The sequence below is a fragment of the Meles meles genome, chromosome 20 (genome assembly GCF_922984935.1).
Source record: "Meles meles chromosome 20, mMelMel3.1 paternal haplotype, whole genome shotgun sequence".
Classification (NCBI taxonomy): domain Eukaryota; kingdom Metazoa; phylum Chordata; class Mammalia; order Carnivora; family Mustelidae; genus Meles; species Meles meles.
This window is the reverse complement of record NC_060085.1, coordinates 25,513,365-25,528,371: the sequence shown is the minus strand read 5'-3', so window position 1 is coordinate 25,528,371 and position 15,007 is coordinate 25,513,365. Positions and strand designations below refer to the sequence as shown.

Genomic DNA, 15,007 nt, shown 5'->3' with positions numbered 1-15,007 from the left:
TTTTTGCTTAGAGTTTGGTGGTGGGCCTTTTTTGTTTGTTTCAATTTCATTATATCTTTCAGAAATCTTAAGTGGTAATGGGTCTTTTCCCTTAATTTGAAGGAAAGCTAAGTGGCATAGTTTTAGTTGATCTTTATGGTTTTCCTCTCCACAGAGTTTAAAAAAATAAAGACTGAATGGTTTTCTTGAAGAAAGTCTTTTGTCTCCTCCTAGGAAGAATGACCCAAAAAGGCAAAACAGAAACAACGAATATAAGACATAGAGGAAAGTGCTTAAATCTTTAGTACACAGCTCAATGGGTTTTTACATGTGTATAGACTCATGTTACAACTGCCCAAATCAAGATTTAGAACATTTCCAACACCCCCAGGGTTTCTTCTGTAGTCTTCCAGTCAGTACTCCCCCTGACCCAACTGTAACCACTAATCTTTTTTTTTGTTTTGTTTTACCATAGATTAGTTTTACCTGTTCTTAAATTTAAGGTAAATAGAACCTACAATGTCTTATTTTTGGCTGTTTCACTCAACATTATCCCTGGTATTCACCTGTTTTCTATCTGTCAGTAATCCTTTCTTACTAGAAGCAGCCAGGTATCTTGTTTATGCTTCAGCATGCACCATTGGCATCTGCAGTCCTCTTTTATTTGTCACACCATCTTTATATCTTGTGATGGAAAATGTAAATATGTAAATGATGCTGCCTTTAGAGAACTCATTATTCCCCTTTCAGAGTCAAAGTATTGCAATGCTTGAATGACAATCACTAGAAAACATGTATTACTGTTACTGACATGTGTTTCCTTTAGATCATTACTGAGAAGACATTTTTTAAGATAAAGTTGTCAGTTCTAGTGATTAGAATCTTATAGGGGAAATTTGTGCAGAATAGAATTAGGTGATGGTACTTTGCTTTTTTAAAAGGGATTTAAACTTTTTTAATGGAAAATTCCCTACATGGATTTAAGCTTAATTTAGCTTTAAAAAAAATTTTCCCTTTATCATAGCCCTTCAGGCATAAGCTTATTGGTCTGAACTACAGCTATATGTCTTGGGAGCAGGTATTTCATTTGAAATAATACATAATTAGAAGTTTAAAAATTATAGGTGGTATTCCCCAACCCATTTGTTTCACAAGATACAGTTTAAATGTTTTTATTTAAATAAATCAGACATCTGATACGGTATTCAAGAAGTGGAAAAGTATCTCAAAAAGTCTTGAAGCGCTGTCCTAGATACTTAGTTTCATTGCATGGATCAACCTCTGTTAGAAATTTCTTATGTATCATTCCAGACGTTTTGTGTGTGCACTAAACCCCATGTTACAGATTTAAGAAGGATGTTCTGTATTCTGGAGTTATTTTACGGAACTTGAATTTCTGCTTTATCAGTTTCATAAGTTTTAATTCTTACCTTGGTACATTGGATATTTTGCTTCCCTACTCTTCTTCCACTTATGACCACCTGTTGTGGTCTTACTTGTCAGCAGATACCTTTGCAGTAGTTAACAGGTGTAGTGGTTCATGGCAACTACCTGGGTTGGTGGAGAAATATCACAAGCTGACTGCTTCTGAGGCTGTTAAGAGCTTTAGAAAAGTGTGAGTGTGAGGAAACCCAAACCTGAATTTGTGTGGAGAGGGTATGTTGCCACATCTGGGTGTAAACTTGAATAAGGAATTCGCTTTATCTTCAAAGTACCATAGTTCTAAAAACTGTACTTGTACCTGCAACTTCCTGATATAGAGGTACCATTTCATAGACGACAACAGCAATTTGTTAGGAAATATTAGCCAAGATTTGAGAAAAATTAAAAAAATAAAACTTTATAATATCATCTGGGCAAAGATCACAAACTTTTTTCTTTTCCTGAAATACTATAAATTGCTGTTAAACATATTTTCCCCTTGTCTTTTAAGAAGGGACTTAGGGTATGTGTTTTGAAATACAGTTTAAAAAACATAATATGGGGGCACCTGGGTGGCTCAATCGTTAAGCGTCTGCCTTCAGCTCAGGTCGTAATTCCAGGGTCCCAGAATCGAGCCCTGCTCAGCAGGGAGCTTCTCCCTGCTTCTCCCTCTCCCACTCCCCTGCTTGTGTTCCCTCTCTTGCTGTGTCTCTCTCTGTCAAGTAAATAAATAAAATCTTAAAAATAAAAAAATTTAAAATATGTTTGAATTACAATCTCTGAGGAAAAAGTATAATCTGTAGATGGAGCTAGCTGTCAAAAGTCAAAGTGTTACGGTTCCATTAACACCAGGTAGCTGAATGACCTCCTCTTCTCAAGATCTCAGGAGTGTTAATGTTAATGGAGATATGGAGTATGTTTTTTTCCATATTACTGAACCCTCCCCCCAACAGATCTGGGAAGCAGAAATAAGCAAACAATTTGTATTGATGCCAAATTTGCACATGTTCGAACACTTCAAAAGAAATCAAAGAAAATAACATCCAAACTTGTTACTCTAGCTACTGAAATCCAAAGACCAGCCATAAGTAGGGCACATAGAAAATGGGGCTCATACCATCATTTGAGATATTTATCCTACCTTCCAGTGTATAGTTTTAAATACATACTTTGATCTGACATTCCTATTTATGAGTTTGTGTTTTCAGATGTTATTTTTTTGGATTGCTCTTATAATAATGAACTCTTCCTATATAGGTATGAAATCACCAGAAGAACAAGTGGCGTATCTGCCACCACAGGAGGCCTTTCCTAACGACCCCCGGGTAATAAGTAGACAGAGAAGTTCTGATTACCAGTTTCCATCCTCTCCATTTACAGACACACTAAAGGGCACCACTGAGGATGACGTGTTGACAGGTCAGGTGGTGACAGTGGAGGAGCAGTGTGTGCCAGCAGCAGAGCCGCCCACAATGAGTGAAACCACAGAGAGGACAGTGTTAGGAGAGTACAATCTCTTTTCTAGGAAGATAGAAGAGATTTTGAAGCAAAAGAATGTTTCATATGTCAGTAGAATTTCCACACCTATTTTTTCAACACAAGAGAAGATGAAACGGCTTTCTGAGTTCATATATTCTAAGACTTCCAAAGCTGGTGTACAGGAGTTTGTAGATGGCTTGCATGAGAAACTAAATACTATTATTATCAAAGCATCGGCCAAGGGTGGGAATTTGCCACCAGTCAGTCCCAATGATTCTGGTAGTAAGATAGCATTGAATCCTCTGGGAAAGCCTGTCCTACCAGTTTCCTCAAGTGACTTCAACAATAAACAGCTCCTTGAGCCACTTTGTAGTGATACTTTGAAAGACACCAACTCCATTGAGCAGCATTCCTCTTCAGCTTTGGGTTTAACCGAAGTAGAAGTGAACCAGCCACACCATGCCACAGAGCTGATGGTGACTTCTGATCATACTGTACCTGGTGATACTGCCCGGGAACCGGTAGAAAAAGAAACAACAAAATCGCCCAGTGATGTAAACATTTCTGCCCAGCCAGCTCTTTCCAATTTTATAAGCCAGTTAGAACCTGAAGTATTTAACAGTTTGGTTAAAATCATGAAAGATGTCCAGAAAAATACTGTGAAATTTTATATTCATGAAGAAGAAGAGAGTGTGCTCTGTAAAGAAATAAAGGTAACTAAATGAGAAGGTAATAATGGTGATGCTATATAAACTTGTCTTATGGATCTGATCTCTATAAAATGGAGGGGTTTTTTTTTGTTTTTCAATGTTGACCATATATTTTCATAATTTAAAACAGTGGAGTAAGACTAGTAAGTTCAATTAAATGTAAAACCTCTGATCTAACCTTAGAATTTAGAATCTTGTTTTATCCATGATTTTATAAACCATTTGTTTATATACTGCAAATACCTTTAAACTGTTGCTTCAAAGATTTTAAATGTTTCTTACCTGGGTTTTTAACTAGAAAGATACAGAAAGGTAGAAGAAGCTGTTAGTGTTTACTTCTTACAGGGGGTTTTTATCAGTCAAATAGAAAAAACTGCTCAGGGATGACTTAATGGTGATACATATAGTCTTTTGGCATTTCTTGATACCCTGGTCATGTCAGGGTTCCCTACAGCCTTTTTGATCAAAAAACATGATGATCCTCAAAGACTCCCCAATCATGAAAGATTCCTCAGTGCAAGGTATATTTTTTTTCTACTAAAGCTACAGAGTAAGACTAGTCTTTCAAGTATTTGATTTTGAAAAATACATGCTTGTATTTGTATGTGTAGATACAGACAAAATTTGTTAACAGGTAAATTAGGACACAAAGGAATAGCTGTATTAGTATTTAATATTAACAGTATTTACTAAACTCTAGGGTTTTAATCCCTTCAGGAAATGTTACAGGTTTTAAAATAAATGCCTGTTCCCATTTATGGAATTAACTTACCATGACAAGTTTCTGCTTGTTTTGTTAGAGGAAGCAGAAGGTACTATAAATAAATGCCTTATAGCTGAGAGTGGCCCAGAATCTGTGCTGCTCTGTTCTGAGCCTCTTTGATGTCAGCATGTTTCATGTAGCGTGCCCTTGAGAACATGAAGAACATGGAAATGAAGGAGGTGGAAGGGTGCTCAGTGTGCCTTCTTTACTACTAATTCCCTGTGATTTCTTAGGAGGATGAAATCAGACATAGTAGGAATTTCTTGGTTGCATTTTGCCCTGTATTATTGAGTGTAGAGCTGCTTAACTTTTTCCATCCCCAGCAACATGTTCAAGTATAGTACTTGGTGGGGAGGGGAAATAGCTGTGTGTTGGGGGTTCTAGTTGAGAAGATAGAATGGATCCAGTCCCCCACTGTGCTCAGCATCATCCCGTCTTCCTCACCAAATTTTATACACTAATTGTATCACACAGAAAATGTACTGATTTATGATGGTGCATTTAATTCATTCTACCATAGAATAAATCTTGTTTTTGTTATTTATGTAGAAGAGAAGGATGCTGTGTATTTTACAAATCAGTTCAGATCAGAACTTTCTTTTAATCAATATCCATTTGAAAATATCCAGCAAAAATGTTAAAATAGAGTAAAAATACTATTAATGAAATTTTAAGCATCTTGAATATTTCTGGAGTCCAACGGACTTATTATAGGAGTTCAGTGGTCTCATTTAAAATGAATTCACAGTTAAATGTTCTTAATGTAAAAAGACCAAAAATTACAAGCGGGCCTGTAATTTACTTTCTCATTACCAGTCTGTAAGCTGTTCTGAGATCTGCCCAGAAGCTGTAGAGGTTAGACCAAAATCTAAAAATGTAGAAGATGCTGCTTCAGTTCAGGGCTACACCTCCTCTTTGAGGTGATGCTTGTAGACCGTTCTTGATAGAGCAACAGACTCTTTGTGAGGCAAGCTGGGTTTAGACTTAATGTCTGTCTAACCAGCCTTGCCAACTTGGAGAAAATTAATCTGCTCCTGTTATCTGTGAAACAAGGAATGTGACCTTTAGGACCCTGCAGTTTACTTCAGATTTCAGGATTCCACCAGCAACCAAAGAGCAAAGGAAACTGCCTCTGTGTCCTTTGAAAGGTAGTACCATGTCACCAACATGGGGGAGGTATTAGATGGGAGGGTCTATTTTATTTGAAGGTGTGACTTTGATAGACGTGGCTAAATCGTTCGTGAATGCCATGGTACATACTGAAGCACTGTATGAATGACTTTGGGATTGTTGTGAATTAAATGAGTCCAATAGTCCGAAAAGTGCTTTGCGAGGGAAGGTGTACTATACCGGTAACCTTGCTGCAAATAACCAAGGGCTTCCCTTGAAAGGAGAGGAAAATGAAATGAGAGAGTGGTTAATGATTGGGCTCTGGGTTGCCCAGAATAAATGATGGAACTGGGTTAAGAACCTGGGCTAATCCATTGTTCTTACGGTTCTTTTTGTACCCACCACTGGCGTTTACTTGGCTCTGATTGCATAGGACTGTAACATCGTGACTGTGGCATGGCCATTTAGGCTCCAATCTATAGATTCTATAAGAAGAGTGGACCTGATGATCTCTAAGGTCCACAGTATAAGGTCATCATTACTAGTGGCCATTTCTAAGTGAATACTTACCAGTTGATCTTGCACTTTGGGTGTTGAGTGGATATTTGCAAAAAAGGCTTTTAATGTTTATTTAGTTTTTCTCTTTAACAGGAATATCTTATCAAATTAGGCAATACAGAATGTCATCCAGAACAGTTTTTGGAAAGAAGATCAAAATTAGATAAACTATTGATTATTATTCAGAATGAAGACATTGCAGGTTTCATTCACAAGGTAGACTGTTAAGTCAAATTCACTATTATTTTGGTTATAAAAATTCCCTTATTTTAAAATCTTACTGTCTTTGAGGCTAAACTGTTTGTTTTTAAAATATCCTTCCTTATAAGGTCTAAAAGAGATAAACTTCAAGTTTGGGAGATTTAGGGCTTGAGATGTAAATGATCCATCTATAAATCAGCTTGTGATCACGTTGGCACCCCTTGCAAAATTTTAAATTGCGTCACATCACAGACCCTCCCTGTCACTCATCAAGACTAAGAGTATTGACTCCTTGAATGTCAGTGAGTGCATTGACTCTATGTTGTCATCTTCATTTCTATGTCCCGGGTAAAACCTGCTTGTACCCTCCCTTTGCCAGACCATTTCCTCTTTCCATTGCATTTGGAGGTACCCATCCAGTCTGAGGAACCTGTCTCAAGTCCTTCTGCCCTTTTAAGGCTTTCCTGACTGCATGGGCTCTTGCTATCCTCTGAATTCTGACTGCACTCATAGGGCCAGACAAGTTAGCCTTCATTATTCTGTTGCCAGGTCTGTTGTAGGTCCCTTTTCATCAGAATGTTCTGTTCATGGTATGTACCCAGGACAGAAATGTTGGTTTATGTCTTTGGATATGTTGGGAATATTTTTGTATTTTGTTAGACTTCTCTTGTAGGTTGCTTCACACTTGAGTCTTACCATTTCATTCTCTTATGTCCTTATTTCTGTTTTTGTTTTGGGGTTTAAATAGGTACCTGGCTTGGTGACTTTAAAGAAGCTCTCTTGCGTTAGTTTTGCTGGTGTTGATAGTCTGGATGATGTTAAAAATCATACATATAATGAATTATTTGTATCTGGAGGTTTCATTGTGTCTGATGAATCCATTCTAAATCCGGAAGTTATTACTATTGGTAAGATTTATGCTTTATTTGGAGTATGAACTTTGTCCTTTCTAGATTTTTTTCTCATTAATGACTCATGCTTTTAAATGTATTGTTATCTCTGATTGGCCAAATGGATGAGTACATTACCATCATTTTATGACCTCAAATTTCTTTCCTTGTCTCTTAGTCACTGCAGATTTCCTCTAAATCTGATATAAAGCAAGTCTGTCTGCACCTGTTGCATTTGGATCCGTTCTGCTTTGTTATTGTTTCTAGCATGTTCTTGTTACATAGATGTTCTTAAATCTAAGAGTATATATAGATGTCTGTCTCCCTTTGAGGGTAAAATACTACATAGGGAAGTAGATATTTCTATATAGTATCAACAAACATTTCATACATAATTGTTGAGTGACTTTTATTGAATTTAAAATAAACTTCATTATCTCTAACAGAGAACCTTAAAAATTTTTTGACATTCCTTGAAGAACTTAGTACTCCAGAAGGAAAATGGCAATGGAAAGTCCACTGTAAATTCCAGAAAAAACTAAAGGAATTGGGCAGGTAAGAGTTGAAAAATAGGGGCACCTGGGAGGCTCAGGGGATTAGGCCTCTGCCTTTGGCTCAGGTCATGATCTCAGGGTCCTGGGATAGAGCCCAGCATCGGGCTCCCTGCTTGTCAGGGAGCCTGCTTATCCCTTCCTCTCTGCCTGCTTGTGCTCTCTATGTCAAATAAATAAAATCTTTAAAGAAAAAAGAAAGAGTTGGAAAATAACTATGTAATTGTTGATGTCAACATTGTGTTCATAAAATTTCTATTTTTCTGTGTTTATAGCAGTTTTCACAGATGTCCTTAGCCAGTCATAAGGAAGAATGTAGTTATTTTTCTAGCCTGTTTGGAAATAGTTTTCTTATTTAGGTAGAAGTTTGCTGAAGTTGAAGTTCTATTAGGTATATAGGTAAAATTGGTTTAATCTTTGCCACTTGAGGGTTTAGAATAATAAAAAAAAAAATAGAAAAGTCAGCACTCAATTTTTTGTTTTTTAACCAAACTATATATGCCAACTAGAGTACTCTCTCCCAATGGAGAACTACCTTAGGCAGCTAATCTATTTACACATATACTGAGACATTAATCCCAACGTGATAAGGGGATTTGTGATTAAGACATTCATTTATGTAAGTAGTTGATTTCCCCAGTGATTCTTGTATTACTAGTCCACTTGAAAGACTCCACAAATTATTCTATAATAAGATGAATTTTGGATATTCTTAAGAACTAGGGTGTCCGCATAGTATATTTACATATTTAAGGATCTAAGAGACTAGTTGACTCTAGTTAAGAATTGTTTTACATTTTGTCAACCAGCATTTTTGAAACTTAATGGCAAAACATTTTTCTTCTAATACCCTAATACTTTCTATAGAACACTTAGGGAAATTCAGGTTTGAATGATTGACAAGTATTTAACTTTTTATAGTAGTTCACTTCTTAAAAACTTTTTATCTTCAAATTATGTGAAAATAGGCATTGGAAGAGCCTTTACTTTTGTGTAACAGATAACAGTAAGCAGATAATAATGAGACCCAAAGGTGTGACTGGTGCAGTTAGTACCCTCATCTTGCAGACAACAGTAGTTTCTACCAATTGTTGCCTTGTGCTTGGAGGTGTAGAAATAGTTTCGAGCCATGTATTTTTTTTTTTAAGATTTTTATTTATTTATTTGACAGAAAGAGATCACAAGTAGATAGAGAGGCAGGCAGAGAGAGAGAGAGAGGGAAGCAGGCTCCCTGCTGAGCAGAGAGCCCGATGCGGGACTTGATCCCAGGACCCCGAGATCATGACCTGAGCCGAAGGCAGCAGCTTACCCCACTGAGCCACCCAGGCGCCCCGAGCCATGTATTTTTTTGAAGGAAGGGTTTTTTTTTTTTTGGTCCTCCTATGCCCTTTGTTCACATTCTAAATTAGTAAAGCTAAAGGGGAAAGTATTGTTATTCAGTAGGTACAATGAGATTGTAGTCTAAACCTGAACAGCTGGCTCTCAGGCTTTGCACCCATAGAAAGCCCCTGGATGTCAGCGTGGGTTCCACAATTCCTGCTCCCCTCTTTCTCCTAGGAAGCACCCGTCCATCAGGTAGTGAACTAAAGCAGTGCAGTTGTCATTGGTTGCCTCAATTGAGAAATTATGGTTTTAATTTGAAGCAAAAACATCCATACTAAATTTTAGAAATGCAGATCCAGATATTGAACTACTTACTTCCACAGATTGAATGCTAAAGCTCTAAGTCTGCTGACGCTTCTGAATGTCTATCAAAAGAAACATCTGGTTGAAATTTTGTCATACCACAATTGTGATTCACAAACACGAAATGCTCCAGAATTGGATTGCCTTATCAGACTTCAGGCTCAAAACATACAGCAACGACACATAGTCTTTCTAACAGGTAAAGAGTGCCGTTTTAAGCTTTCTATTATGAATGTAGGAATGTGGACGGAAGGGTATTGTTGCCAGTGGTGGGTGTTAAGCACTTTCTTGGGGGTGGCATCATAGTCTGTTTGTCCATGTAGGTTTTCACAGGTTTTATACCCGAATCTTTTTATTTTTTTCATTTAGAAAAGAACATCAAGATGCTCTCCAGTTTTACAGATAATGGAATAGTGGTTGCGAGTACTGGAGACTTTATGCAAAACTTTAAAAATCTTGTGGGCTATCACAACTCAATCACAGAAGAAAACCTTCCACTGCTTGGTGCTAATGAGACTCTTGAGTCCCAGTCAGGTAACTTTTCAGTAGTCTTACTTTTCTTTAAGGCAGACAGAAAAAGAGGAATGGTTTTATGTTGTTTTCATAGAACAAAATGCCTGCTTTGAAACTACTCGCCCTCTGTGTAAACAGCTTCAGGGGAAGTGTTTCAAACCACTTACTGTTCTTATACTTAGAGTACACAAAATCTGCACGTTTATTATACTGTAGTCAATAAAAGCTCTTAAGTATGCTGGATACTACCAGAGTAGGCATTTTCTCTTTGAGGGTATGTAAACTTTATCGGCTGCTGTTGTCAGCAGAGGGCTTTTTGGGTTTTTTTTCCCAAAGATTTTATTTATTTATTTGACAGATCGTAAGTAGCCAGAGAGGCAGGCAGAGAGAGAGAGGGAAGCAGGGTCCCTGCTGAGCAGAAAGCCCAATTTAGGGCTCGATCCCAGGACCCCGAGATCATGACCTGAGCTGAAGGCAGAGGCTTAAACCACTGAGCCACCAGGCACCCAGAGGGGTTGTTTTTTTTTAAAAAGGACACCAGATAATGGGGAATTTAGCATTGGGCTACAGAATCTCCCCAGATGTATATAGCAATTTAAGTACAAGGTAGTAGGAATATATCCATAGCTTTAGTGTTTTGTGAGATGGCCTCTGCTTTGGTTCAGGTTTTATGTTAAATGAAAGATGTACATACTTTGTTTTTGATGAAAAGCAGAGATGATCAAACATTTGCTAGAACCAGTTTAGTCATAATCCAGTGAAGCTAGATGTCAAAATTTTTATTTTTTATTTGTCTTGTCAAATACTGAATTACCGTATAACTTTAGATGCTGTTTTGACATTAACCCCTTTGGAGCTGGGAGTTGGGATTTCCCAACATTAAACGTGAACACATTTCGCAGAAGCTTTTAGCATCGGATTATCTGGACATTCACACCTAGTGTGAGTGTTGTGACTAAGTGAACTTGTGGCAGAAGACCAAGCTTTAAGGGATTGTGGACTTGCAGACCCTGACGCATTATATTGTGTGAGTAGTGTATAATTTTAAAACTTAAACAAATTGTGTATTTCAATAGAGGAGGACTTTTTGTTTTTTAAATGTAGCTCTTTTAGAAAACGATGAAAAGGATGAAGAGGATATGTCTCTGGATTCAGGGGATGAAATCTCACAAATAGAAGTATGCAGCAATTTTCATTCAGAAATATTGGCGAAAGAGACCAAAGGATCACGTGGAACAGATCAAAATAAGAATATTCAAATTGAGTTGCAATCGTCTCTTGACGTGCAAAAAAGTTTATTAGAAGATAAGACTTATCAAATTGATTCTGAAGAAAGAGCTTCTGTTGCTATAGTATGCTCTGAAGGAGAAAACAGCAATGCAACTGAACAAGATTCATATAGCAACTTTCAGGTTTATTACAGTCAATTAAATATGTCCCATCAGTTTAGTCATTTTAATGTTCTTACTCATCAGACATTTTTGGGGACACCATATGCCCTTTCATCAAGTCAGTCTCAAGAAAGTGAAAATTACTTTTTATCTGCTTATACTCAAAGCTTGGATAGAGATAAATCTCCATCTCCATTAAGTTGGGGGAAAAGTGATTCTTCCAGGCCTTTTTCAAAAGAGAAATAATTATAGTAACTTTTTTTTTTTTTGAAATAGGTTGTTACGGACTTTATCTGTTTCTTATAAGTGAATTAACAATTTATATTTCATTCTCTAAACAAAAGGTTTGTCCTTCCTCAATGTTTTTTTTTTCCCTCTTATTTAAATCATGATGGCTTGTAACAGTTGAAGCATCTGAAATAAATATATATATTTTTAACATATATTGTACTTGAATTATCTCATGTTGGCACTTTTTAAGTTTTACATTTATAAGTTACCTATACCTGGGCTTCAAATTGAAGCCTGTTTTATATATATATAAAATCAGATAATTTGCAAAAGGATAGTCAACAATGGCTTTTCTTTTTTTTCCCCCCATCAGATGATACCAATTACTTTTGCTGAAATGACATACCAATCAACTATTGTATTTATTTTAAGCTTTTGTATAGTGTTTTATACAGGTATAAGCCAGTGATGTCAATAGATACTTAATGGATTTTGGCTCAATACCTCAAGATTTATCTAACAAGTGAATGCAGTTTCAATTTAGATGATAAACTATGTATATAAGTAAAACTTAGGACGTAATACCGGGCAGCATTATTTTTATCTTTAGGCTTAGCCATGTTAAAAATTGCCTGTTGCTAAAATTTTGGATCAACCTCTTATTTGAGGTATTTGATCATTACAATTTTCAGTGCTTAGTATGGTCCTGGACGTAACCAAATTCAATCCCATATTTCCAAAAGATAGGCTTCTGTTGGAAGAACTTTGTTACAGATTTTTAAATTAGTAGTGTTAGAGAAATTTAAGTATATTTTTGAGGTGGTAAAACTTAAGTGCTTTACTAAAAATAACTTGTAAAATGTTTTTGTAAAGTCCTAAAACCAGGAATTAGAGGAAAAAAACTGAGCTAAAAAATATTTTAGTTAAAGTTGGGATGTGTTAAGTCAGACCTTCCTTTGGCCCCTCAGAAGAACTTGGGAGAGTTCTAACCTCTTAAATCTTTTTATAGAACAAAATACCTAAGTGGTATTCCAATAATAAGCTACATAAGTGTAGAAGAACGTGGTCTGTGAACAGGTCAGAAACCTGTCTTAAGGTAAGTAGAAAGTGTTTAAATACCTAGATTGTGATAGAGCAAAAAAATGTTTTTGTACTAAGCTTTACAAAAATGTCTGTTTTATTGTAAAAAATATATATATACACACACAGCGTTGTACTACATAATGTACAAGTTTTAAATAAGTATAAAATCTAGGTTATTTGGAGAATACAGTTATGCAATGAACACATTTTATAATTTAGAAGCAACAAATGTGAAGGATTTGACTTTCTACATTTAGAACGAAGAATTAAAATTCTCTTCTTGATTTGCAGCTAAAGGCATGAGATTAGTTTCCAACTCCCTTTGCTTCTGGAGAAGGCCCTGAAATCACATTGATATGTTAGTAAGGTGTGCAGCAGACTTGCAAGTTATTCCTATTTTACATCTCTGCCCTTCTAATCCAGAATTATATTTACATTACTTTGAAAACCTGTAATTAGTTCAGTTATTTGGCTATAGCTTAAGCTTTATCTTTGTCATGTTAAATTTTAACCACTCAAAAAACCTACATCAGACTTTCTCACTTGGATATTGTGTAGCTATCACATATGTGTTAAGATTATGTTTTAGCATAGAAACCAATAGGGATGACTTTTCCAAGTCTGCATAACTATGGGGCTGAAATCCCCTTAAAGGCTCTTAAAATGGTAATGAGACACACTGAAGGAGTCTCCTCACATCCAGTGTTTATCTTGACTGCACTGACCTTAGTGGCTTAGACAAGGCCCTGCTGAAATTAAGATGTGGCTACTACACAGGTGGGTCACTATGTACATCGTATATATTCCTGCCTCTTGACCTCACAACTTTTACCTCTATTAAGAAAAGTGCCTTGTCACTTTAAAGGAAAATTTAAAAGATTTACTGCTTGTTACATAATGTATGTCTAACCATTTAAAGAACCAAAAGATACTTTCTATATAATTGTTACTGTGATTTTCTAGCTCTTCGTGAACAAATTGGGTAAGCAACCCGTGAATCGACAGTTTGAAATGCAAGAGGCATATATGTAAATGACTGGACGGAAAAGGGCACTCCTGAAGTGGCAATTTATTTTTCCTTAGATCAGGGATTTTGGTATTTAAAGACCGGCTGATAAAGGTTATATGCACTTAAATATTGAATGTGTTACTAGATTTTATTCTTGCCTGAGCAAGCTCATGAGAAATGACAATAACTGACCTGGGAGGAGGAGATGTAGTCTGATGGGTAAGGTTAAGGTTATGTGTATACTTTCACACCGAATTTTATGATTATTCTTTGGGACTTGCATCAATATTCTGTTCTGAACAATGCCAACACATTCAATTAAAAACGTGAACTGATTACTAAGAATTCATTAAAGGATAATTGTTATTTATATTTTCTGTCTTGGGTTTTAGGGCTTATTAATGACTAATACCTTTAAATATGTATGCTTTTTTCCTTCAATAAAATTGTCTTAATATTAGAACTGTCTCACGATTTCATACTGGAGTATTGTGATGTGAATCAAATTGAAGGAAATAACTTTTTAACTGGGAAAAAGTCCCATGTAATCATGTAACCAATTAAGCCTATAAAGTAAAGTCGCCCTTCTGATACATAGTCCTCCATTAGCCATAAACAGAAAAGTTACATTCACACTTAGTGAAAAAGCTCCTACCTGTCTCAGTTCTGATAGTCCCTTAAGGATTGCTTGCTGTCGGTCTCTGTTTTTCACCAAGTTGGGATTAAGAAGTGGGTCCCTGACATCAGAATCAAAGAGCTGCCGTTGTTCTTGGTCACAGGCTGAAGACAGATGAAAGTGGTAGGTTAAATACATCTCTAGTATGATATTCCCTATACTGTACTAGTCTAAGGATTCGTTAATAAACTTTTAGTAATGGACCCCAAAATAGAAATTCTACCCTTCCCAAGGGCAAGAATATTAGTTTGGATTCTGAATTTAGTGTTGGGGGGAAGGAGGGAAGGATACTTATGTTTACTTACCATGTGGATTTTGGTACTGAAGATCGTGGGTTAAAGGCCTAGACAGTGGTGCATCTGGATCAAGGTAATAAATCTCATTGGTTCGGACATAGGGGATAAAATGGGACCGTCCAGGTGATGTTTCTGTTTGACTGTCTTCTAAGATCAGATTCTGTCTTTCATAATTACTGTTTTTTAGAGTTTGTTGTGTTCTGTTTTTCACTGGAACTGGTGGTGGTGAGTGAGACCTGTTTCCCCCCCGGCCCCAGAAAAGCACAATTAAGGACTAAGAAGCTTTAATGCAAAATTATGTATTTGAGCATATCTACTCTTCAATCACATTTCAATTCAGTCTACACATAACATCTTTGGAACACTAAGAAGACAAATGAGTTCTGTGATACTTTTCCTAAAATGCCAAGAGAATAGGATGACTTCTTATTTGGCAAGGATATATAGAGGAAAAATGAG

At 36.4% G+C, this 15,007-nt stretch overlaps 2 protein-coding genes across 11 annotated transcripts in view; one reads left to right on the top strand and one right to left on the bottom strand.

Annotated features, from left to right (window-relative positions):
* TASOR (transcription activation suppressor) overlaps positions 1-14,036 on the top strand; it is a 53,469-nt gene extending 39,433 nt beyond the window's left edge. For 2 of the 5 annotated variants that reach the window (XM_045991159.1, XM_045991156.1), the window contains exons 18-24: positions 2,659-3,593; positions 6,115-6,237; positions 6,971-7,130; positions 7,559-7,667; positions 9,370-9,548; positions 9,719-9,883; positions 10,967-14,036. In XM_045991159.1, coding sequence (XP_045847115.1) covers positions 2,659-3,593; positions 6,115-6,237; positions 6,971-7,130; positions 7,559-7,667; positions 9,370-9,548; positions 9,719-9,883; positions 10,967-11,499 — 2,204 coding nt within the window. In that variant the 3' untranslated portion in view covers positions 11,500-14,036. Of the gene's footprint in view, positions 1-2,658; positions 3,594-6,114; positions 6,238-6,970; positions 7,131-7,558; positions 7,668-9,369; positions 9,549-9,718; positions 9,884-10,689 lie in introns of all 5 variants that reach the window. The other 3 variants (XM_045991157.1, XM_045991161.1, XM_045991158.1) reach the window with 3 other exon arrangements.
* Positions 1-15,007, bottom strand: part of CCDC66 (coiled-coil domain containing 66) — a 78,854-nt gene that overhangs the window by 1,861 nt on the left and 61,986 nt on the right. For 5 of the 6 annotated variants that reach the window (XM_045991162.1, XM_045991164.1, XM_045991165.1 and 2 more), the window contains 3 exons: positions 14,558-14,784; positions 14,232-14,356; positions 12,772-12,907 (listed from right to left, as the gene is read on the bottom strand). In XM_045991162.1, coding sequence (XP_045847118.1) covers positions 12,821-12,907; positions 14,232-14,356; positions 14,558-14,784 — 439 coding nt within the window. In that variant the 3' untranslated portion in view covers positions 12,772-12,820. Of the gene's footprint in view, positions 1-12,771; positions 12,908-14,231; positions 14,357-14,557; positions 14,785-15,007 lie in introns of those variants that run through there. The other variant, XM_045991163.1, reaches the window with a different exon arrangement.